Genomic DNA, 25,579 nt, shown 5'->3' with positions numbered 1-25,579 from the left:
CCAACGAGCAAACAGCGTGCTTGCTCTTCAAAGTCTCGCGCGGGCGGCTTGTGCTGCTGTGCACCGAGGTGGGTCAGGGGTCAGCAGCCCAGCGCTCGCCACGAAACTGACCTCCCCTTGCTCGGAACCAACATTTTCTCATCTGTGTGCGCAACACAACATCCCAGACCGGCAAATCCACACCGCACGGACTTGGTCTCCCTATGGATTACTATAAGTACCGGCGTACTACCGCCGAATCAGTAGCAGGGGAAAATACTGAAAAATGTCACCGATCAAATGTGCGCCGCATGGCCGATTGCTCCCGACAAAGGCGAACCTTTTTTTTCCTTTTCTTTTACCCCTCCCAGCCTCCCTGCCTCTGGTGGGCTGGTGGCAGCAGGCAGAGTGCGCTGCGCCATTGTCGCTTTCCTCGCCGACGTGTACTGAGCTTTGTTTTCTCTTCAATCGGCAAACGCGATGAGCACACCTTTTGCGTGTTTTGGGAAATGAAAAATATCCAGGCGTGCAAGGCTGTGCTTAGCTCTTGGGGCCTGTTTGACGCTGGGATCGCAAGGAAAGTGACCTGTTGCCTCTTCGGCCCCCAAATCTCTCTGTTCAGTGCTTATACATCACGTCCACACCGCACGGTGTTGCTCGTGGGAGGAAGAAGGATCGTCCGGAGCTCATCAGGACATGGGCGACGCGCGGTCGGAGGTGCCGCTGGCCGTGCTCCAGGACCGCCAGGGCTCGACGGCGGCGACGCCACGGCCGCCCGCCGACGCTGGCTCCGGCGACACCGGACAACAAGAGGTGAGCTCGCTCGGTCTCCCACGCTCCGCCCTTACCTCAGTAGCTGTTTCTCTTGCTGTATGCCCTATGCTTGTATGTATCGCCGGCGTTGATCGGCGGATGAGCTGGCTAGCGCGGTGCAGCCGGCCGGCAGACGAACGGCTGGCTCACGTGGGGCGCTTTGCTTCTTGGGTGTCCCCGTTCGCCAGCCTGCTGCCTGCCTAGTCGCCGGAGAACGTTGACCTCTCACCTTATCGTCTCGGAAACGAATCTTGACTTCTGAGGTTCAGTTCCGTTATTAGGAGAAGTTTCATCAGCCCGATAAGGCCCCGTGAATTCATTAATGGGCCGTATGGTCAAGCCATCCAAAGCCCACGTTTGGTCCAGTTCCGTTCAGGTATCCCCTCAGCAAAAAATGTAGTTTTCCTTAAAAAAAAAGGGGGGGGGGGGGGGGGGGGGGGGGGGGGGGGGGGGGGGGGGGGGGGTTATCCCAGTAGTCTGTAGCTGCAACAAAATATTACAGTGATTGTCATTGCAAATTGCAATGCAGAATTGGTGTCTCTTGGGTTCAGCTACTACTCTGTAATATTTTGTTCCGCCTACTAGAGACTGATCCATGCAGAATGGCACAACGACGGCGGTGACCGTGTCGCTTAGGTCTATTTGGATTGCGGCAGAAAATTCCTGATCCTGCGTTTTTTCTATAAAATTAAACTAATTCCTGTGAAATTCCTACGTAATTCGTGTAAAATTACTGCGTTTCAAACAAACTCTTAACCATTTTCTCCCCTTGGGGCCTGGGGTGCAGTCTGAGGCCCTGCGCCTCCAAGGCCAGCGTGCAATGGGGGAACCCAAATTCTCACATCACAATCCAGCATGCAACAAGTGTGGCCACCCGGGAGCGGTGGCGCGTAGAGTACCAGGGGTGGCGGGACTTTGGCGCGCCCCATTGAGGTTTGGGGCCTTGTTGGCTTCCAATTTTTACCCAACCAAAATTATGGAGCCAAAATTTAATTTTGCCAAAATCAAAACTCGTCAAAGTTAATGTAAAAATATGGATGTGCATTTGGTTGAGTGTCATAACAATAGTAGAAATCATTTTTCTCTCTCTTATGCAATTTAATAAGTTTTTAGAAACTTGCCAATTCTTTGGCAATATAAGGGTCTGCTTGGTTCACTTCCAAAATTTACCGAGCCATGTTTTTTTGCTAGTATTTGGTTGGCTAACAAAATCTGTCAACTTCTCATATTTGGCTTACCAAATCTTTGGCAAATTTTTTTTACCCAACTTTTAACTGTCAAATCATTGGCATAGCAAATTTTAGTTGTGAACCAGGCCCAAACCAATTGATGACTAAAATTTTTGGCTTGCAATGATTTTGGTTGCAAAAAGTTTGGAAGCCAACCCCTTGGAGTGGGGGTGACTCCTACGGAAGCTTTGTTTCATAGGAGATGCCTTTAAGAATTAATATTATAGGGATAATAGGACGACTAAGAGATACTCCATCCTTCCTCAAATAAGTGCACATCTCGCGCTTTGAGGAGTTAAATACTTTTAAATTTAACATATAAAAAGGTAAAATGTTATGACATTACAATAGATATTATTAAATTAAACATGTTGTATATTTTTATATTGAACCTATTTATAGAGATTCAAATGTCGATATTATTTTTTAAGATCTGTGAGTATGTTGGATCATCTCTTCATCTCCTGTATTGCTGCTAGTTTCTATAGGCTAAGAAGTTGAATAGAATATGTAGCTACATCTGCTAGAGATGCTCCTATATGGTCCACGATCCACACTGCACGGCCTTGCTCGCTAGAGGAAGAAGCATCGTCTTCCTAAGGACCATGGGCGAGGGCGACGCGCAGTCGGAGGTGCTGCTCGCTGTGCTCCATGATCACCAGCAGGGATCGACGGAGACGTCGCCAGCGACGCCACCGCCTCCCGCGGAAGCTGGCTCCGACACCGGACAACAAGAGGTGAGCTTGTTCGGCCTTCAACCCTCCATCCTTCCTTTTCACCTGACTAGCCGTTTCTTGAGGTATCCTTGTGTTCGCCGGCTCGCCGCCGCCGCACACTGGCTAGCACGGTGCAGCAGGTTCTGCTCTTCGGTAACGGAGGCCGGCACACGGAACGGCTCGCCAGCGCCTGCCTCGCCGCTGGACAATTCTATTTCTGTTGACCCCTCACCTTGCGGTGTTCGGCCGGTATTAAAGCCGACTGATGAGTTAGACTGAAACTGTTTTGTTAACTGTTTTGTTGTGAGAGAAAAATATTGTAAATTCTAGCTCATAAGATTAAGCCAACGGGCCCTTATCTTCTCCGTAACTAATCTTGACTTCTGACGCCTCATCAATGATTTTCTTCTTTTCTTTTCCTGTCTTTTTTTATTTGAAGAGAAGGAATTTGCGTCTGTTCCTGGATTTTGGAGAAGCTTATTAAGCTCGGTATAAGGCTTAGTGAATTAATAAATGGGCCGTATGATAGGCCACACAAGGCCCACATCTGGTCAAGTTTAACTGCCGTAGCCTCGCCGGTCCAAATAAGATTGGCTCAGTGGACCGGGCACCCATCGCTATATCGCCGTCGTGATTTCGTTACAGGTGTAGCCGGAGCAGGCTGCATGGTCGTCTCTGCAGCGACAGGTGTCACCAGCCGGCCGTCACGGGCACCCCCTTCTCTGAACACCGCCCGCTCGTTCTCATGACAAATTCGTTTCAGGCGAGCAATCCAAGCGAGTCCTGTTATCGGGGTGTTTGGATACTCCGACTTTTATAGCATCCCGCTTCATCACGATCACAACGACTTCTGTAGTATTATGAGAAGATAGATACTACAGGCTCAACCCAGATAGCTGCTTGTTCTGTTGGTGAATCATCTGTCTCCTTTTCCAATTTTTGTTACATGTTTCGTGATCATACTTGCATTGGCATGATTTGGTTTCTCATATGATGTGCAGTGTTTCTTTGTTCTTCAATCTCTATCTATGCCGAACACTGCAATCCTGACCTGATACGATGGAATCATCTGACGGATCAATCTGACTCTATGCAGAAGCTCGCCGCCCAGAACACCGCACCGGCAGCCGGTACCGCTGCAATGGGCGAATGCAGCACGGAGTACAGGGGCCTCCCCGACGCCAATGGCGAGGACGCGGGGTCGGTGCCGGTGCCGGCGGCGCTCCGCAAGGTGTCCATCGTCCCGCTCGTTTTCCTCATCTTCTACGAGGTCTCCGGAGGGCCGTTCGGCATCGAGGACAGCGTGGGCGCGGCGGGGGCCGCTCCTCGCCATCATCGGCTTCCTGGCCCTCCCCGTCATCTGGAGCATCCCGGAGGCGCTGATCACGGCGGAGCTGGGCACCATGTTCCCGGAGAACGGCGGCTACGTCGTGTGGGTCGCCTCGGCGCTCGGGCCCTACTGGGGGTTCCAGCAGGGGTGGGTGAAGTGGCTGAGCGGCGTCATCGACAATGCCCTGTACCCCGTCCTCTTTCTGGACTACCTCAAGTCCGCTGTGCCTGCGCTGGGCGGCGGCCCGCCGAGGGCGTTCGCGGTGCTTGGACTCACGGCGGTGCTGACGCTGCTCAACTACAGGGGGCTCACCGTCGTCGGCTGGGTCGCCATATGCCTCGGGGTGTTCTCCATCCTGCCTTTCTTCGTCATGGGGCTCATCTCGCTGCCCAGGCTCCGGCCGGCCAGGTGGCTGGTGGTCGACCTCCACAACGTCGACTGGAACCTGTACCTCAACACGCTGTTCTGGAACCTCAACTACTGGGATTCCATCAGCACGCTGTCCGGCGAGGTGGACAACCCGGGCAAGACGCTGCCCAAGGCGCTCTTCTACGCGGTCATCTTCGTGGTGGTGGGTGTTGTCTTTATTTAGATCGACTAGAGTAGATCTAGGCCGGTGAACTCATAGAATCGTGAAACACATGCACATTTAGACCTATAACACTACACCGAGAGGGAGATAGGGGAGAGAGGGCTGGTGATGAACCTGAGCCTCCAGATGATGTCGCGGTTGTGCTAGCCATCGCGGGTTCGGTGATGGAGGCAGCACACGGGCAGCGACGGGTGGAGTAGGGGTTGCACGGACGTCGATGCAGTGCGGTAGGGCGTAGCAGTGGCGACGGCGAGGATCAGTGGAGCTTCCCGTCGCTGGCTGCGCGCCCTCTCGAGATCGGTCTAGGGTTTTGTCGGTGGGTTTGCGGCTCACGGCGAACCTCGTACTTTGAGCCGCCGGCCCCCACCTCTCTATATAGCGCAGTGCGACGGGGGCCCACCAACCATGTAGGGTTGGGCGCCCCCGATCAGGGCGCGAGACCAAGGCCCAATAGGGCGTTGGGCCTACTGGTCAGGAGATCAATCTAACATTCTCCCCCTTGATCTCACTATTACTTTTATCTTTAAACTTTAAACTTCAATCCTTTAAACCTTACTCATTTCTTCACAGATGATGCATAGAGCATGTTTCATCGTCTCGGTCAATCGCCGATAGATTTAACAGCTACAATGCACGTCTCTGATCTGAAATAGTTACTTTAACTTTTGGGCCCTTTATAGTCCAGGAATCATAGGCTTTCCCTTAAACCCATGCCGGCTACATGTTCTCTGAACACGTTGGGTGGTAAGCCTTTTGTAAGCGGATCCGCGAGCATCTTTTCGGTACTTATATGCTCAAGACTTATCATCTGATCCCGGACTTTATCCTTCACAACATAATACTTTATGTCAATGTGTTTGGTAGCACCACTTGACCTATTGTTGTGAGCATACTGTACTGCTGGATTATTATCGCAGTATAACTTCAGTGGTCTATTGATGTCGTCAACCACCTTCAAACCGGGTATGAACTTCTTTAGCCAGTTCACCTGCCCCGTTGCCTCATAACATGCTACAAACTCGGCATACATTGTGGACGATGTAGTGACGGTTTGCTTTGAGCTTTTCCATGAAATAGCTCCCCCTGCGAGAGTAAACACATATCCAGACGTGGATTTTCTATTATCTCCCGCATAATCAGAATCTGAATATCCCACTATATGGAGTGAATCAGATCTTCTATACGTCATCATGAGGCCTTTCGTCCCTTGCAAATAACGCAAGACTTTCTTTACCAATTTCCAATGTTCTATTCCAGGATTGCTCTGGAATCTGCCAAGTAACCCGGTAACAAATGCCAAGTCAGAGCGCGTACATACTTGAGCATATTGCAAGCTTCCGACAGCTGAAGCATATGGAACCACTTTCATTTGATCGATCTCATATTGGTTCCTGGGGCATTGAAAATCCCCATATCTGTCGCCCTTGACTATAGGAGCAGGTGAGGGACTACATTTGTGCATACTAAATTTCTTTAAGACTTTTTCTATGTATGCCTTTTGTGACAGTCCTAATACCCCTTTACTTCTATCTCGGTGAATCTCGATCCCTAGAACGAACGAAGCTTCACCAAGATCTTTCATATCAAACTTTGAGGACAAAAACTTCTTTGTTTCCAGTAGTAGACTGACATCACTACTAGCAAGTAAGATATCATCCACATACAGGACAAGGAAGATAAACTTCCCATTCTTAAACTTTGCGTAGACACAATTGTCCTCAACATTATCTTTAAACCCAAAATTCTTTATTGTCTGATCAAACTTCAAGTACCACTGTCTTGAAGCTTGTTTTAATCCATAAATAGATTTCTTTAGGCGGCATCCCAAACGTTCTTTTCCTTCTATGACAAAACCTTTCGGTTGTGCCATGTAAACATTTTCCTCTAAGTCTCCGTTGAGAAATGCCGTCTTTACATCCATCTGGTGTAATTCCAAATCGTAATGTGCCGCTAATGCCATTATGATTCTGAAGGAATCCTTACATGAGACTGGAGAAAAGGTCTCATTGTAATCAATCCCTTCTCTTTGTGTAAAGCCTTTTGCCACAAGTCGGGCTTTATATCTCTCTATATTCCCTTGAGAGTCAAGTTTTGTTTTGTAGACCCATTTACAGCCTACTGTTTTGGCTCCTTTAGGAATTATCTCCAAATCCCAAACTTTATTTGCATTCATTGATCTCATCTCATCTTCCATGGCCTCAAGCCACTTTGATGAATGGTCACTTTTCATGGCTTCTTCAAATGAGGTGGGATCATCCTCCATTTGAAATTCTTCAGTGTTGTACACTTCATAATCAGCAGGAATAGCTGATTTTCTAACTCTTTGAGACCTTCTAGGGGCCTCGTCAATTGGCACATTTTCTGTTTGAGGCTGTTGTTGCTCCCCCTCATGTGTGGCAATAGGTTCTATAGGATCCTGAGCCACAGGTTCCTCATCATCATTCATTGTTGCCACAGGTGGGATAACAACAGGTGCTGGCACCACAGTGTCTTGTCCTGTTGGTGCAGCAACAGTAGGTAGTGAGAAAAATGGCTCATGAATGATCGGAGTGGGTGCAAACACCCGCTTCTCTTCAAGGTCGATTTCTCGAGCTACCGTGCTCCCCCTTATCATTTCATCCTCTAGGAAGACAGCGTGTCTCGTTTCCACAAACTTTGTATGTCTGTTAGGACAGTAGAAACGAAAACCTTTTGACTTTTCTGGGTAGCCAATGAAATGGCAACTCACTGTTTTGGGATCTAGCTTCCCAATGTTTGGGTTAAAAACTTTAGCCTCAGCAGGGCTCCCCCACACACGCAAGTGGTTAAGTGAGGGTACTCTTCCTGTCCACAACTCATACGGTGTTTTGGGCACCGACTTACTTGGTACTCTATTGAGAATATGAATGGCAGTTTTTAACGCCTCCATCCACAGACTCGTGGGTAAAGTGGAGTAACTTATCATACTGCGTACCATATCCATCAGGGTACGGTTACGCCTTTCAGCTACTCCATTCTGCTGAGGTTCGCCCGGTGTTGAATACTGGGCAACTATACCATTCTCCTGTAAGAACCTTGCAAAAGGTCCAGGAACTTGTCCATATGGGATATGCCGACCGTAGTACTCTCCTCCACGGTCAGACCTGACTATCTTAATCTTTAAATCATGCTGATTTTCAACTTCTACTTTAAATATTTTAAATTTATCCAACGCTTCTGTTCTTTCTTTAATTGGATAAATGTAGCCAAACCGAGAGTAATCGTCTGTGAATGTTATGAATGAATCATAACCATCCACACTTTTCACAGGAAAAGGACCACATATGTCTGTGTGAATAATCTGTAAGATTCCTGTGCTTCGTTTGGCATCTTTCTTAATTTTCTTTACATACTTTCCTTTTATGCAATCTCTACATTGTTCTAACTCTGAGAGCTCTAATGGAGGAAGAATATCATTCTTAACTAGTCTTTCTATTCTCCCCCTCGAAATATGGCCTAAACGACAGTGCCATAATTTCGACAACGCATCTTGAGCTCTCTTTCGTTTTCTGTTTCCATTGTTCGATGAGGATACATTTTCATTCACATCACATACGGAATTAACATTTTCACGAAGTGATAACAAATAAAGCTCGTCTTGTCGGAAGGCAAGACCAATACATTTATTATTAAACAATATCTGACATTTGCCATTTCCAAAGTGGCAATCATAACCATCATGGTCCAACTTTGAAACACTAATCAAATTTCTTTGCAAAGAAGGTACATAAAGAACATCTCTAAGAATAATTATGAAGCCATCAGCAAGCTCTAACGGAAGATTACCAACGGCCTCAACATCTGCTTGTTCTCCATTTGCGACTTTAATGAAACTTTCGCTTCTTTGCAAAGTTCTCATCGAACGGAATCCCTGTAATGAATTAGCAACATGAATAGTTGCACCTGAATCAATCCACCAAGTAGATTTTGAAAACTTTACATACAAGGATTCATTTACGAACGTAATAATGTTCTCACCTTTATTCTTCATTATCATCTTTAAGAAATCAGGACAATTCTTTTTATAATGCCCCGTCTTCTTGCAGTGGAGACACTGGTCTTTAGCCACTGGGAATTGCTGGTTCTGAGACTGTTGCATGGGACCTTTTCCAGATGATTTGGAGGAAGAACTATTATTATAGTTCTTTTTCTTATCTTTTAGGTAGTTGACAGAACCACCTTGTGAAACTTTTATTCTTTCCTCCTCCTGCACACACATGGCTATGAGCTTTTCCAAATCCCATTTTTCAGGCTGTATGTTGTAATTAACAACAAATGTGTCAAATTCTTTGGGCAAAGAAGCAAAAATCAAATGAATAAGAAACTCATCCTTGAGTGCCAAATCCATTGGTTTGAGCTTAGATGCCAGATTGCTCATTCTCAGTATGTGCTCTCTAATGCCACTGCCGCCACCAGAGTACCTTTCTGTGACCAGCTGCTTGATCAGCTGGGTTGCATATGTCTTTGAAGAGCCAGTGAACTGACTCTTTATTCTGTCTAGGTACTCTGTGACCGTGTCACAGTCTGGAATTGAGCCCACAATAGCAGGCTCAATCGTGTTCTTTATCACTGCCAGACACTTCTTGTTGGCAGTGACCCATTTCCTATGCTCAAGGTCATAGGACATCTTTACGGGAGCAAAATCCCGCTCTCTGTTCTGCCATGCAGTATCAGTCTCATCTGTTTCCCTCACCGGTGCCTCAGGTTCTTTAGGGCACGGTGTGGTGACAACCCAGTCAACCTCAGCGAGGATAAAGGCCAGGTCTATCTTTTTCTTCCACTCAATATAGTTATCACCTTTTAGAGTGGGGATTTCTTTGATACAACTCATCAAGTTGTATCCTCCTGAAAACATAATTCAAATAGGGTGAGAACAGAAATAACAACAATAATTGCATGCCTTAGTTTAACGTTGGTCAAAATTAAAACATACAATTATTTTCTACACTAATTCTACATCACCGTTGGGCAGAAATAGAATTAATGTATAACAAAAAACATTATAATATTGTCATTAATCAACGTTGGTCAGAATAACAACAACATTATAATCAATTTAAAACATATCCATTTTCAAAATTAAATTCTCCCGTTGGTTCGAATTTAATAATGAAAATTACATCTTTAAATACGCAGCGGAAACTTTAACATTTAATAATCTTTTCCTATTTTCCAGAAGCAAATTTACCATTTACTGAACAAAAAATATCGTTGGATAAATTTTGTACAGAAATTATCATAAAAAAAAAATCAATTCAAATTGATCAAACTGTTTTCTGGAAAATAAGAAAAAAACAAAAACTGTGACTTTACTGTTCATTTGACCATTTCGGCCCAGCCAGCACACGCACGGCCCACGGCCTGCCCACGCGCGCGCGCGCCAGCGACTCGGCCCAGCCAGCCGCGGCCCATCCGCGCGCTCAGCGCAGCCGGCGCCCAGCCGCGCGGCGCTCTCTCCCCCGCGCCCAGGCCGCAACCTGGGCCTGGGCCGGGATTTCGGCCTGGCGCCCTTTCCCCGCCTGGGCCTGCGGCGCTGGCCCAGTCGCGCGTGGCCGTCCATCTCCATCCGACGGCTGCCCGGCCGTTTCGCCCGAACAAAACCGCCCGGCCAGCCCCGCTCCCTGAACCCTAGGTTCATTTCCTCTTTCTCCTCTCCTCTCCCACGGCGTCGGCAGCGGAAACGAAGGGAGCAGCGCGGCCACCTCGTCACCGGAGAAGAAAGGAGGACGACACCGGTGCCAAGCCCCTCGCCGGTGCGCGCGCTCGCCCATGGCTGAGCGCGCCGCCGTCGAGCGGCTTTGGACCGCTGTCCTGAGCCACGGCCGAGCCGGGCCTCTGTCTGCTCGCCAACCATGGCGGCGGTGATCACCGCCCGCACGGTGGTGGCTTTCCGCGCGACGGCGGTGTCGGGAGGACCGGGTAGGTTCCCCTCTCCGTCTTTTTCCTTCCCCAAAACCCGATCTAGGGCTAGGGTTTCATTTCTAGGGTTAAGGTTCTTTCTCATTCGATCCGAGATCGGGATCCTTTTCTTCCTTTTCCGGTTTCTTTTATCCCGATTTTGCACGATTTCCCGATTAGGGTTAGGGATTGGGATTGGGGACGAAACTATTTTCTTCTCCCCCCCCCCCCGATTTAAAATCGGTTTATTTCTTTTCTGAGTCAGTCACCGAGCGGTCGCCGGATCCGACGCGGTTCTTTTGATTCTCAGTCAGTCCCCTTCCTTGGTTAGGGTTAGGGTGTCGAGACCATGTCTCATTCTGTTCTTACTTTTCCCGTACCCAGATCTACCGCTAGAAAAAAAAAATTGGCTCTGGTACCATTGTTGTCTTTATTTAGATCGACTAGAGTAGATCTAGGCCGGTGAACTCATAGAATCGTGAAACACATGCACATTTAGACCTATAACACTACACCGAGAGGGAGATAGGGGAGAGAGGGCTGGTGATGAACCTGAGCCTCCAGATGATGTCGCGGTTGTGCTAGCCATCGCGGGTTCGGTGATGGAGGCAGCACACGGGCAGCGACGGGTGGAGTAGGGGTTGCACGGACGTCGATGCAGTGCGGTAGGGCGTAGCAGTGGCGACGGCGAGGATCAGTGGAGCTTCCCGTCGCTGGCTGCGCGCCCTCTCGAGATCGGTCTAGGGTTTTGTCGGTGAGTTTGCGGCTCACGGCGAACCTCGTACTTTGAGCCGCCGGCCCCCACCTCTCTATATAGCGCAGTGCGACGGGGGCCCACCAACCATGTAGGGTTGGACGCCCCCGATCAGGGCGCGAGACCAAGGCCCAATAGGCCGTTGGGCCTACTGGTCAGGAGATCAATCTAACAGTGGGGTACCTGTACCCTCTCCTCGCCGGGACCGGCGCGGTGCCGCTGGACAGGGGCCAGTGGAGCGACGGCTACTTCTCGGACCTCGCCAAGCTCCTCGGCGGCGCGTGGCTCATGTGGTGGGTGCAGGCGGCGGCGGCGCTGTCGAACATGGGCATGTTCGTGGCGGAGATGAGCAGCGACTCGTACCAGCTGCTTGGCATGGCGGAGCGGGGCATGCTGCCGGCCTTCTTCGCGCGGCGGTCGCGGCACGGGACGCCGCTGGTGGGCATCCTCTTCTCGGCGTCGGGCGTGCTGCTGCTCTCCTCCCTGAGCTTCCAGGAGATCGTGGCCGCCGAGAACTTCCTCTACTGCTTCGGCATGCTGCTCGAGTTCATCGCCTTCGTGCTGCTGCGCGTGCGCCGGCCCGACGCGCCGCGGCCGTACCGCGTCCCGCTCGGGACCGCCGGGTGCGTCGCGATGCTGGTGCCGCCCACGGCGCTGATCGTGGTGGTGCTGGCGCTGTCGACGCTCAAGGTGGCACTTGTCAGCCTCGGCGCCGTGGCCATCGGGCTCGTGCTCCAGCCGGCTCTGAGGTTTATCGAGTGGCGTGGCAAGTTGAGTGGCTAACATGCTTTAGGAAATGATTGTGAAAAGCTAACACACATACACTTGGTGGTGTTGGCACATTTACAAAGGAGATGGAGTTGGAGTTGATGTGGATCAACTTGGTGAAGAAACTCCACCGGTGGAGTGTTCGCCCGTAGAGTGCGGACAGTCCGACAGTGCCACCAGCGCCCTAGATAGAAAAGACCGGGTCTCACAGAGTGGACCAGACGCTGGTCACGTGGTGACCGAATGCTAGGGTCCTATGTCCGGTCAGTGGCGGCAAAGAGCGTGCAGGCGTCGGTCCTCGACCGAACGCTGGCGCTGGAAGTGACTGGACGCTGGCTGGGTGTGTCCGGTCAAGCTGACGTGGAGTGTCGCAGTAGCTGGAGAGTGACCGGACGCTGGTGTTGCGTCCGATCGCGTTCGACCAGACGCGTCCGGTCATGCTCGGGAGCTTACTGGACACGACCGGACGCTGAGGGTCCAGCGTCCGGTCAGTTGAAGCTGCTGCGTCCGGTCATCATTTGACCGTTGAACGTAGGGGACACGTGGCGAGTATCGCATGACAGAATGCTGGGGTTCAGCGTCCGGTCGATCGGACCGGAGCGTCCGGTCGTCCCGAGTTTTGCCCAGTGAAGGGGTAACGACTCTATTTGTTCGTGGGGTTATAAATAGAAGCCATGGTCGGCCTTGGGTCGGCAGCTGAGCACACTAGAGCCTTGATGGCTTATGTGGTAGTGCTTGGGAGCCCTCCATCTCACACTTACATGATAGTGATCATCCGATAGTGTGAGAGAGCGATTCTAGTGTGATTGCATCGTGAGGTTGCATCGAGTGGCACTAGGTGATCGAGTTGCAAGCCAGTGGTGCTTGTTACTCTTGGAGGTTGCCACCTCCTAGACGGCTTGGTGGTGGTCTCCGTCGAAGCGCGCAAGAAGCTTGTGCGGCGCTCCGGAGAAGTGCTTGTAAGGGGTACTTGTGCTCGCCCCGCGGGAGTTGCGAAGAGCAACTTTAGTAAAGCGTGTCATTGAGCTACCCTCACTATCGGGGTGGGTTCTTGCGGTGCCCGATGTGTGGGCTTAGCGGGTGATGCTAATTAGCTGCCGAACCACCAAGTGAGCGGTCGACACAATGGGGACTAGCGTGTTGGCAAACACGTGAACCTCGGGAGAAAAATCATTATGTCAACCTTGTTCTTCCCGTTGGTTTGTATCCCCATTACACAAGCTTGCAATTACCTTTATATATATTAAGCTTGTGTAGTTGCTCTTATGATTAGATAGATTGTGTAGCTTGCTAATTATCTTCTTGCTTGTGTAGCATAGAAGTAGCTCTCGTGCGTGGCTAATTTGGGTTTAGTAACCTTGTTAGTCACATTGCTTAGTTTGTGTAGCTAAGTATTTGCGCTCTCTAATTAGGCATTGGTTGTCTTGTTATTGAGCATTGCTAGTGAGCTTAGTTAGCTTTGTGCTTTTGCTTACTAGCATGTGTAGAAGCTCCCTCATTGCTTAAAGTACTAGTGGCATAGGTTTGTGTGACCTTGCTCCAAGAATTGATTAAGAGAGCTCTAGCTAGCCCAGCACCTTTGTTGCATAATTGTTATCTTTGCAAGGTGCTAGTGAACATATATATTAGGGTATAGTCTTGGCTAGACCGATAGTTTTAATTCCGCGTTTGTATCGGTTAGACGACGCGATTAAGTTTTAGAAAAGACTATTCACCCCTCCTCTAGTCGCCATCTCGACCCTTTCACCAACTCTCCTAAACCCTCTCTTAGTGAGTCTGTGATCCAAATTGAAAAATTAATTTGTGGGTTAAGAGAGAATTTGAAAAAGAGAGCAAGCCACCACTTGAGCACTTGTGCATATTGTCAATCTCATGATTCGCATTTGTTACTCTTGGACTCTTCGGTCCTAGACGGCTAGGCGTCGTCGAAGAGCAACCGAGAGATTGTGGTTGCTTTGGAAAGTTTGTAACGGTTGATTCCGTCGCCTCAGAATCATTTAGTGGAAGGAGGAAAAGGAGTTGGAAAAGACTCCGGCTAGAGTGACCTTCATGGTACCCTCTAGGGCTGACCTTCGCTGGGTCGCTCGTAGCCCCCTCAACGGAGAGTAGGACTCGAACGAGTCCAAACTTCTGTAAAACAAATATCGTGTCTCAATTCGTATTTCATTTGATATTTGTGTTGCTCTAGCTATTCTGTAGGTTCTCTGTGTATATTACTATCTCTAATAGGTTCCTATAGTTTGGATTGAGGATAGAAATCAAAAAGAGCAAGCTCGGGGCTGTTTCGCTGAAATCGTGAATACCGAACACGTCCGGTATTAGCCCCTACGCCAAACTGAATTGTATTGTGTTCTAACTCTTTGGTTGCAGGCGTTTGGCTCCTATATTCATTTAGTATCTTTTATATACTCTGTGGCTAACTTGTGAGGGTGGTACTACTCTTTATTTGGAGTTTCCATTTTGGAAACTCCCTTTACTAATCATTTTCGCTTTTAAATGTGTTAATTTTCAGAAACGCCTATTCACCCCCCTCTAGGCGGCATCCTAGGTTATTTCACACGGGAAGCATGCAATGGGACAGTACAAGACAACCAAGGCCGAAACATAATAGCGAATCCAAAATTATATGGTATGCTTCGCTGCAAAAATATGAGTTACAAATTTCTCAATTTGGCTCATCGAGCTGCCAGTCATCCAAGATGTACCTTATTAGTGAACAACACACTTGACATGCTTAGCAAGCAAGTCGAAGAAGAAATCAATGGTTTTTCTAGGGCCGTGGATCCAGTCATTGTTCCCACAAATGTTGCTCCCCCCATTGATTTGGTGAGTACAATAAGCCTAAAGAAAAAAGAGGTGGAAACAAAAACCTTGAAGCGCAAAAGAAATTGGCTTGACAAGAAGCACAAGGTAGCAAAGAAGGGAGGTAATAAAAAGAGAAAAGATTCAAAGGCATGTAATAACACAAAATATATTTGATTATCTTTAGTTGTGTTCAATTGAAATATGTTCATATTTTTTATTTGAAGGTACAAGAAACTAGAAAAATGCCAGAGAATAGCAGAACAACCGTCGATGATTGCGTAATGGTTCAAAATATTTTTCCTAATACTTCTTTGCCCAAGGAAGAAATGTTTGAACCATATATGGCCATTAATATCATCTCTTGACTATTCACGGTAATATTTTAAAGTAATAGACTGTTTCTCCAATCACAGATGTCTGAACTATAAATGTCTGAAACATACATGTCTGAACTTTTTATTTTGCAGGAGGAAATCACAGATGATGTCATTGCTGAATTCTAGTAGTATGGTAATTTGCAGTAGGAAGAATACCTTTTGTCTCCTGAAACATACATTGTTTTGGAATAGCTTTTGCATCTGTGGTTGAAGTATAAAGTAGAGGGAATTGTAAAGTTCATATGACCAGCAACAAGGTCATATACACCTACTAGCTGTCAGAGAACAGCAGAACATTTTGTGCATATCTGAATTTGCAACACTCAGCAATATTTTTTTATTCAATTCCAGGATAATTTACAATAAAATAGCAATCTAAAAATTTTGCATGATTTGATGCTTTGGATACAACCACAAGTTACACAGTTTGCGAGCTCTTGCACAAATTGTATTTTATAGGCATTCTCTGCAGACTGTACTTAGAGCATTAGAGATTGAGAGAGCTCCTGGACAGTAGTCGTGCTGCAGCTAGTTGAGCTCCTGGACAGCAGCCGTGCTCCTGGACAGCTCCTGGACGAGGTGGAAACGCTCCAGGTCGTCAACGTCGGCGCTCAGCAAGGGACGGCGACGGGGAGACGCTTGGCCTGGGAATGGCGACGATGCGGCCCACAACGAAGGGATGACAACGTGCGCGGCTCTAGGCGAGGGGATGGCGACGGCGCGGCTCTGGGAGAGGGGTTGGCGACGGTGCGGCTCTAGAAGAGGGGATGGCGATGGTGCGGCTCTGCATGACGGGATGGCGATGGTGCGGCTCTGCATGACGGGATGGCGACGGCGTGACGCTCGAGTAGAAGACGTCAGCAACGATTTTTCTATACGGGGAGCTTTCGACAGAGGTAGGCTGGCCGTTGCTTTTTAGGCTTAACAGACCGTGTTATTGGACCACCCCAACGTGCGAACAAGGTAGAGTGCTTGGGCTCAGCTGCTCCTTTGGGTGGCAGCCGACGGTTGCATGGAGTGACCGCCGGGAGCAGTCGCGGAGACCTGACTTCAGACGATCTCGTTCCGCTGGATTGAGATCGCGCGCGGGGCTTAATGCATTGTTAATGACGATTTGGAGCGAGATGATGGGCCACTTATCGCCGGGTGGACTTTTCCGGCACGATGGCGACGCCTCTGTTAGCTAGTGAAGATACTTCCCAACTGCGACGATGCGTCATATGCGAAACTGTATCTGCTCTCCTCTGCTCTGCTCGACCTCGGTTTCTATCATAGATTGCGTGATAAAGAACTCCGGTGAATGGTGGTAATGTCTCATTCCGATGAACTTGTGGTGTTACTCATCTTCAAACATGAATACTCAGAGCTGCAGTTCATTCCGAAATCTCTAGCCACGGGAATGATCACGGATATCCCATTATCGCTACTCCTACTTTCTTACCGGGCCTGCGTCGGATGGTGACGGACCTCGATGGTCCTAGCCGACCAACCTAGCTGCCTGCTGCCGTTAGGTTTGGCACTCGCAGCTGCTAGGCACCGCACAGAGATGATCCGGCCATCCGGGGCGCTCACGAGCCACAAGCCCCCACACCACAGCACCAAGTGCCGTGCCCGCATCATCTCTACATTCCGTGCCATCGACAGCACGCAGTACGGTCCCCGCTGCTTGGCGGAAGTATATAATGGCGGTGGATTGGTCCCGACGCAAGCAAGCAAAGCTGACACGGATCCCTGCTCCCGGTTGGTAGCCCGTCACCATTGCTCCTTCCTGATAGATAAGCCTGCTCTGCTCCAACGGACAAGTCGGTCCGATTAATTATAGAAGAATTTCAGGTATACTCCTATAAAAAAACTGTTTCTGCTGTTATTGGGGGAGTTAGGTTAGTTCTCTATTCTCTGCAGATTTTGTGTTCTAGTGGAAGAACAGGTAGTACAATGATTTTGCTTGATCATGTGGGTGCCTTAACTGGTGATGAAATGATTTTCCGATTGCTAGCCTGACTTAAACAAAAATGCTCAACTACTCCTAAAACCTGAATCATGCACCCTGTCTCTAAAACTGATACCCAGCTGCATCGCAACTCATTAAGGTCTTGTTTGGATGTGTATATATTCATCTCAATTTACATGTGTTAAAATGGATTGGGGTGAAATAAACTAAGTTATATTTTAATCCACTCCCACGCATATGAATTGAAGTGTATACATATGCATAGCATGCTTCGTAAGTCCAAGCGCTCTACTGCAGATCCTTTGCTTCTCGTCAGATCCTTTGCTTCTCGTCGTCCTCTGCCTATGCCTTTGACTCGTCGGATCGGATGCGCCGCATAAATCCAACTGCTCGCTCACGTGCTAGATCTGGCTACAGTGCCAGGAGCCCATGCAGGCACAGGCAACACAGGCACAGCAGACGAATGAGCCCTCGCCATGCGCACATGCCAAGATGCTCTTGCTCTTCAAAGTCTCGCGCGGGCGTCTTGTGCTGCTGTGCACCGAGGTGGGTCAGGGGTCCGCAGCCCACCGCTCGCCACGAAACTGACCTCCCCTTGCTCGGAACCAACATTTTCTCATCTGTGTGCGCAACACAACATCCCAGACCGGCAAATCCACACCGCACGGACTTGGTCTCCCTATGGACGGCGTACTACCGCCGAATCAGTAGCAGGGGAAAATACTAAAAAATGTCACCGATCATGTGCGCCGCATGGCCGATTGCTCCCGACAAAGGCGAACCTTTTTTTTTCCTTTTCTTTTACCCCTCCCAGCCTCCCTGCCCCTGGTGGGCTGGTGGCAGCAGGCAGAGTGCGCTGCGCCGCCCCGTTTGTTTGTCTCGGAAAAAAAAAACTAAAATACTGTTTTGACTAATTTATTATGAGAGAAAAATAATATTTCAACTGAAAAAAGAAGTTAACATGTCGAATTTTATCGCAAGCGAACGAGTCAAACGCGATGAGCACACCTTTTGCGTGTTTTGGGAAATGAAAAATATCCAGGCGTGCAAGGCTGTGCTTAGCTCTTGGGGCCTGTTTGACGCTGGGATCGCAAGGAAAGTGACCTGTTGCCTCTTCGGCCCCCAAATCTCTCTGTTCAGTACTTATACATCACGTCCACACCGCACGGTGTTGCTCGTGGGAGGAAGAAGGATCGTCCGGAGCTCGTCAGGACATGGGCGACGCGCGGTCGGAGGTGCCGCTGGCCGTGCTCCAGGACCGCCAGGGCTCGACGGCGGCGACGCCACGGCCGCCCGCCGACGCTGGCTCCGGCGACACCGGACAACAAGAGGTGAGCTCGCTCGGTCTCCCACGCTCCGCCCTTACCTCAGTAGCTGTTTCTCTTGCTGTATGCCCTATGCTTGTATGTATCGCCGGCGTTGATCGGCGGATGAGCTGGCTAGCGCGGTGCAGCCGGCCGGCAGACGAACGGCTGGCTCACGTGGGGCGCTTTGCTTCTTGGGTGTCCCCGTTCGCCAGCCTGCTGCCTGCCTAGTCGCCGGAGAACGTTGACCTCTCACCTTATCGTCTCGGAAACGAATCTTGACTTCTGAGGTTCAGTTCCGTTATTAGGAGAAGTTTCATCAGCTCGATAAGGCCCCGTGAATTCATAAATGGGCCGTATGGTCAAGCCATCCAAAGCCCACGTTTGGTCCAGTTCCGTTCGGGTATCCCCTCAGGAAAAAAAAAGCAGTTTCCCTTAAAAAAACGGGGGGGGGGGGGGGGGGGGGGGGGGGGGGGGGGGGGTAGCTGCAACAAAATATTACAGTGATTGTCATTGCAAATTGCAATGCAGAATTGGTGTCTCTTGGGTTCAGCTACTACTCTGTAATATTTTGTTCCGCCTACCAGAGACTGATCCATGTAGAATGGCACAACGACGGCGGTGACCGTGTCGCTTAGGTCTATTTGATTGAGGGAGAAAATTCTTGATCCTGCGCTTTTCTTGTAAAATTAAATTGATTTCTGTGAAATTTCTACGTAATTCGTGTAAAATTACTGCGTTCCAAACAGACTTTTAACCATTTTCTCCCCTTGGGGCCTGGGGTGCAGTCTGAGGCCCTGTGCCTCCACGGCCAGCGTGCAATGGGGGAACCCAAATTCTCACATCACAATCCAGCATGCAACAAGTGTGGCCACCCTGGAGCGGTGGCGCGCAGAGTACCAGGGGTGGCGGGACTTTGGCGCTCCCCATTGAGGTTTGGGGCCTTGTTGGCTTCCAATTCTTGTCCAACCAAAATTATGGAGCCAAAATTTAATTTTGCCAAAATCAAAACTCGTCAAAGTTAATGTAAAAAATATGGATGTGCATTTGGTTGAGTGTCATAACAATAGTAGAAATCATTTTTCTCTCTCTCTTATGCAATTTAATAAGTTTTTAGAAACTTGCCAATTCTTTGGCAATATAAGGGTCTGCTTGGTTCACTTCCAAAATTTACCAAGCTATGATTTTGGCTAGTATTTGGTTGGCTAACAAAAATTGCCAACTTCTCACATTTGGCTTACTAAATCTTTGGCAAATTTTTTTACCCAACTTTTAGCTGCCAAATCATTGGCATGGCAAATTTTAGTTGCGAACCAAGCAGGCCCAAACCAATTGATGACTAAAAATTTTGGCTTACAATGATTTTGGTTGCAAAAAGTTTGGAAGCCAACCCCTTGGAGTGGGGGTGACTCCTACGGAAGTTTTGTTTCATAGGAAATGCCTTTAAGAATTAATATTATAGGGATAATAGGACGACCTAAGAGATACTCCATCCTTCCTCAAATAAGTGTACATCTCGTATTTCGAGGAGTTAAATATTTTTAAGTTTAACATATAAAAAGGTAAAATGTTATGACATTACAATAGATATTATTAAATTAAACATGTCATATATTTTTATATTGAACCTATTTATAGAGTTTCAAATGTCGATATTATTTTTTAAGATCTGTCAGTATGTTGGATCATCTCTTCATCTCCTATATTGCTGCTAGTTTCTATAGGCTAAGAAGTTGAATAGAATATGTAGCTACATCTGCTAGAGATGCTCCTATATGGTCCACGGTCCACACTGCACGGCCTTGCTCGCTAGAGGAAGAAGCATCGTCCTCCTAAGGACCATGGGCGAGGGCGACGCGCAGTCGGAGGTGCTGCTCGCTGTGCTCCATGATCTCCAGCAGGGATCGACGGAGACGTCGCCAGCGACGCCACCGCCTCCCGCGGAAGCTGGCTCCGACACCGGACAACAAGAGGTGAGCTTGTTCGGCCTTCAACCCTCCATCTTTCCTTTTCACCTGACTAGCCGTTTCTTGCGGTATCCTTGTGTTCGCCGGCTCCCCGCCGCCGATCAGTAGGCACACTGGCTAGCACGGTGCAGCAGGTTCTGCTCTTCGGTAACGGAGGCCGGCACACGGAACGGCTCGCCAGCGCCTGCCTCGCCGCTGGACAATTCTATTTCCGTTGACCTCTCACCGTTCGGCCGATATTAACGCCGACTAAAACTGTTTTGAGACAAAAATATTATAGTTGATAAGCCGGCTGATAAGTTCAAGCGAACATGCTCTTATCTTCTCCGTAACTAATCTTGACTTCTGACGCCTCATCAATGATTTTCTTCTTTTCTTTTCCTGTCTTTTTTTATTTGATGAGAAGGAATTTGCGTCTGTTCCTGGATTTTGGAGAAGCTTATTAAGCTCGGTATAACTGTATAAGGCTTAGTGAATTAATAAATGGGTCGTATGATAGGCCACACAAGGCCCACATCTGGTCAAGTTTAACTGCCGTAGCCTCGCCGGTCCAAATAAGATTGGCTCAGTGGACCGGGCACCCATCGCTATATCGCCGTCGTGATTTCGTTACAGGTGTAGCCGGAGCAGGCTGCATGGTCGTCTCTGCAGCGACAGGTGTCACCAGCCGGCCGTCACGGGCACCCCCTTCTCTGAACACCGCCCGCTCGTTCTCATGACAAATTCGTTTCAGGCGAGCAATCCAAGCGAGTCCTGTTATCGGGGTGTTTGGATACTCCGACTTTTATAGCATCCCGCTTCATCACGATCACAACGACTTCTGTAGTATTATGAGAAGATAGATACTACAGGCTCAACCCAGATAGCTGCTTGTTCTGTTGGTGAATCATCTGTCTCCTTTTCCAATTTTTGTTACATGTTTCGTGATCATACTTGCATTGGCATGATTTGGTTTCTCATATGATGTGCAGTGTTTCTTTGTTCTTCAATCTCTATCTATGCCGAACACTGCAATCCTGACCTGATACGATGGAATTATCTGACGGATCAATCTGACTCTATGCAGAAGCTCGCCGCCCAGAACACCGCACCGGCAGCCGGTACCGCTGCAATGGGCGAATGCAGCACGGAGTACAGGGGCCTCCCCGACGCCAATGGCGAGGACGCGGGGTCGGTGCCGGTGCCGGCGGCGCTCCGCAAGGTGTCCATCGTCCCGCTCGTTTTCCTCATCTTCTACGAGGTCTCCGGAGGGCCGTTCGGCATCGAGGACAGCGTGGGCGCGGCGGGGCCGCTCCTCGCCATCATCGGCTTCCTGGCCCTCCCCGTCATCTGGAGCATCCCGGAGGCGCTGATCACGGCGGAGCTGGGCACCATGTTCCCGGAGAACGGCGGCTACGTCGTGTGGGTCGCCTCGGCGCTCGGGCCCTACTGGGGGTTCCAGCAGGGGTGGGTGAAGTGGCTGAGCGGCGTCATCGACAATGCCCTGTACCCCGTCCTCTTTCTGGACTACCTCAAGTCCGCTGTGCCTGCGCTGGGCGGCGGCCCGCCGAGGGCGTTCGCGGTGCTTGGACTCACGGCGGTGCTGACGCTGCTCAACTACAGGGGGCTCACCGTCGTCGGCTGGGTCGCCATATGCCTCGGGGTGTTCTCCATCCTGCCTTTCTTCGTCATGGGGCTCATCTCGCTGCCCAGGCTCCGGCCGGCCAGGTGGCTGGTGGTCGACCTCCACAACGTCGACTGGAACCTGTACCTCAACACGCTGTTCTGGAACCTCAACTACTGGGACTCCATCAGCACGCTGTCCGGCGAGGTGGACAACCCGGGCAAGACGCTGCCCAAGGCACTCTTCTACGCGGTCATCTTCGTGGTGGTGGGGTACCTGTACCCTCTCCTCGCCGGGACCGGCGCGGTGCCGCTGGACAGGGGCCAGTGGAGCGACGGCTACTTCTCGGACCTCGCCAAGCTCCTCGGCGGCGCGTGGCTCATGTGGTGGGTGCAGGCGGCGGCGGCGCTGTCGAACATGGGCATGTTCGTGGCGGAGATGAGCAGCGACTCGTACCAGCTGCTTGGCATGGCGGAGCGGGGCATGCTGCCGGCCTTCTTCGCGCGGCGGTCGCGGCACGGGACGCCGCTGGTGGGCATCCTCTTCTCGGCGTCGGGCGTGCTGCTGCTCTCCTCCCTGAGCTTCCAGGAGATCGTGGCCGCCGAGAACTTCCTCTACTGCTTCGGCATGCTGCTCGAGTTCATCGCCTTCGTGCTGCTGCGCGTGCGCCGGCCCGACGCGCCGCGGCCGTACCGCGTCCCGCTCGGGACCGCCGGGTGCGTCGCGATGCTGGTGCCGCCCACGGCGCTGATCGTGGTGGTGCTGGCGCTGTCGACGCTCAAGGTGGCACTTGTCAGCCTCGGCGCCGTGGCCATCGGGCTCGTGCTCCAGCCGGCTCTGAGGTTTGTTGAGAAGAAGGGGTTGCTTCGGTTCGCCGTCAATTCGGACCTGCCGGACATCGGCGTGGGCCGTTCACCCACCTCGGCGGAGGAGCCGCTGGCGCCGTAGCGAAACCGAGATGGATTTGGCATTCACGACGCAAACTGAAAAAAAAGAGTTCGAATGGTGTTCAGGGGATTGTCTCCGGATGACTGCTTGAGTTGCACTGTAAGTCTGCAAACAGGGCAGGACGGGTAACTGTGTTGAGCTTGAACCTGCAGCATTGACCATGGCCCCCGGTTGTAAGTTGTACTACACGCTGGAGGCCTTGTTCAATTTTAGTTCGATCTTCGATCTGAATATTTTGCAGCATAACAACACGCTCTGTTGCGAATGCCTAATGAACGTGTCCAATTTTGGACGCCAAAAACTGCACAACAGACATCCAACACAACCAAAACCCTCCCTCCGGGAGCCAACACATCTGGAAGCTACACCGCACCTCAATAGTTGAGTCAGCAATTGCTAGCTCATATATTGCCACATTATCTAAGAAACTTTTTTTGTGAGTACATTTTCTAAGAAAAAAAGACATAAATTAGAAAAGAAAAAGTTTTGTGCGAAAAAAAGACATGAATTTAAATTATAGGGGGTGTTGTTTTATGTGTTGGTGCTTGTACTTAAAAAGACGGGAGTCGAAATTATCTATCCATTATTAAAAAAAAAGGGAAACAAAGCTATCAACATCTCTAACGCAGCCGCCTCTCGTCACGGCTCGGATATTTCCTTTCTTCAGCTTAGCAGCCAGAACTATTATGACAGGCGGGCCCAGCTTGAATTTGCAGGAATCCACCAGCCGTCGCGTAAAGAAACACTCCCAAAATTGGGGACATCTGCTGCGACTGCGAGCCTGCGATCGCGGAGTCGCGAGCGACCACGTTCTGCTCGCAATATCCGATCCGACCAAACAGGCAAACACTAGCAGCGAGCCAGCGAAGCAAGCAAAGCACGTTCTAGAGAAATCCTTCATCCACCCTTCACCAGTTCACCGCGCTAGTGGCCGGCGTGCGGCGACGATGAGCACCCGCGCGGCAGGATCCGTCCTCCTCCGCCACCTGGGCCCGCGCGTCTTCGGCCCGGTTCTCTCTCCGGCGGCCGCGTCGCCGAGGCCACCGCTGGCCCTGGCCGGCGGCGGGGAACGGGGCGGGGTGGCCGTGTGGGTGCGGCTGCTGTCCACCTCCGCCGCCGAGGCGAAGGATGAGGCGGTGGCGTCCAAGGGGAACGCAGGAAGCACCGCGGCGGCGAAGGCGGAGGCGGCGGAGGCCGCTAAGGAGGGTGACGGAAAGAGAGACAAAGTGGTGAGCAGCTACTGGGGCGTCGCGCCGTCGAAGCTGATGAGCAAGGACGGCGTCGAGTGGAGGTGGTCTTGCTTCAGGGTGAGTAGCGCACCGACTAAAGGCCGCGTTTTTCGCTGATGGGAGTCTCAATTTTGCGTGTCTGGTGTGCTAATTTTGCAGCCATGGGAGGCGTACAAGCCGGACACCTCGATCGATCTCACCAGGCACCACGAACCCAAGGTGCTGCTCGACAAGATCGCCTACTGGACCGTCAAATTGCTGCGCGTGCCCACCGACATATTCTTCCAGGTGATCCCTGCTCGCCCCTCCCATTTTCTTGGAACATCCATGTCAGTCTCCAACAAAACGGGGCAGAGTCACCTGAAGAATTCGATCTTCCTGAATATTTTTAGCTAACATGACGAGTTAATTGGCGCAGAGGAGGTACGGCTGCCGCGCCATGATGCTGGAAACGGTGGCGGCGGTGCCGGGGATGGTGGGCGGCATGCTTCTGCACTTGCGCTCGCTCCGCCGCTTCGACCACAGCGGCGGCTGGATCCGGGCGCTGCTGGAGGAGGCTGAGAATGAACGCATGCACCTCATGACCTTCATGGAGGTGGCCAAGCCCAAGTGGTACGAGCGCGCGCTCGTACTCGCCGTGCAGGGCGTCTTCTTCAACGCCTACTTCCTCGGCTACCTCATCTCCCCCAAGTTCGCGCACCGTGTCGTCGGCTACCTCGAGGAGGAGGCCATCCACTCCTATACCGAGTACCTCAAGGACCTCGAGGCCGGCAAGATCGAGAACGTCCCCGCGCCGGCCATTGCCATCGACTATTGGCAGCTCCCAGCTGATGCGACGCTCAAGGATGTGGTTATCGTTGTGCGTTCCGACGAGGCGCACCACCGCGACGTTCAATCACTTTGCGTCGGTATGTGCACTCCATTGGCAAGAACAAGATTACCTCTACCGAATCTTAGATGGTTCAAACGAAGTATTACATATGTGGTATCTGAATTCCTTTGCTTCTGATGTGCAGGACATTCATTTCCAGGGTATGCAGCTCAAGGAGACACCTGCGCCGCTTGGATACCATTGAACAATCTAGTCCGGTGACTCTTGAGAGTTTCAGTTCTTCATTTTTACTAGATGTAGGTAGCTAAAGATGCTTGAGAAATAAAATGCCTGGCTGCTATTAGTAGCAAAGATCTCGTGGGTTGTTCCTAAATCTTTTACGTGTGTGTTTGTAAGTAGAGAAACATACATTGATACGTGCACTGAATCTTGTCCTGAACGTACCATCGATTTGGTTGGTTCCCCA

The 25,579-nt window shown here is 50.4% G+C and overlaps 1 protein-coding gene and 1 pseudogene across 2 annotated transcripts; both read left to right on the top strand.

Moving 5' to 3' along the window:
- Positions 1-234: 234 nt before the first annotated feature.
- LOC136477952 (uncharacterized) lies at positions 235-25,579 on the top strand (annotated as a pseudogene).
- LOC136477953 (polyamine transporter PUT1-like) lies at positions 18,293-23,905 on the top strand. 2 transcript variants are annotated; one of them, XM_066476250.1, is made up of 2 exons: positions 18,293-18,561; positions 21,568-23,902. In XM_066476250.1, the coding sequence occupies exons 1-2, from the start codon at positions 18,445-18,447 to the stop codon at positions 23,050-23,052; spliced, it is 1,602 nt and encodes a 533-aa protein (XP_066332347.1). In that variant the 5' UTR covers positions 18,293-18,444; the 3' UTR covers positions 23,053-23,902. The 2 variants fall into 2 exon arrangements, with proteins under 2 accessions (XP_066332347.1, XP_066332346.1); XM_066476249.1 differs by lacking the exon at positions 18,293-18,561 and adding an exon at positions 20,295-20,507 and having other exon boundaries at positions 21,568-23,905.

Source organism: Miscanthus floridulus, chromosome 8, assembly GCF_019320115.1.
Source record: "Miscanthus floridulus cultivar M001 chromosome 8, ASM1932011v1, whole genome shotgun sequence".
Taxonomy (NCBI): domain Eukaryota; kingdom Viridiplantae; phylum Streptophyta; class Magnoliopsida; order Poales; family Poaceae; genus Miscanthus; species Miscanthus floridulus.
This window is presented reverse-complemented; position numbering and strand designations above follow the sequence as displayed.

Bases quoted from the DNA above. Each gene is read 5' to 3' on its own strand.
- LOC136477953 (XM_066476249.1), top strand. From the start codon at position 20,310: ATGGTCCACGGTCCACACTGCACGGCCTTGCTCGCTAGAGGAAGAAGC. The intron at 20,508-21,567 runs GTGAGCTTGTTC...GACTCTATGCAG, and splicing joins CCGACACCGGACAACAAGAG to AAGCTCGCCGCCCAGAACAC.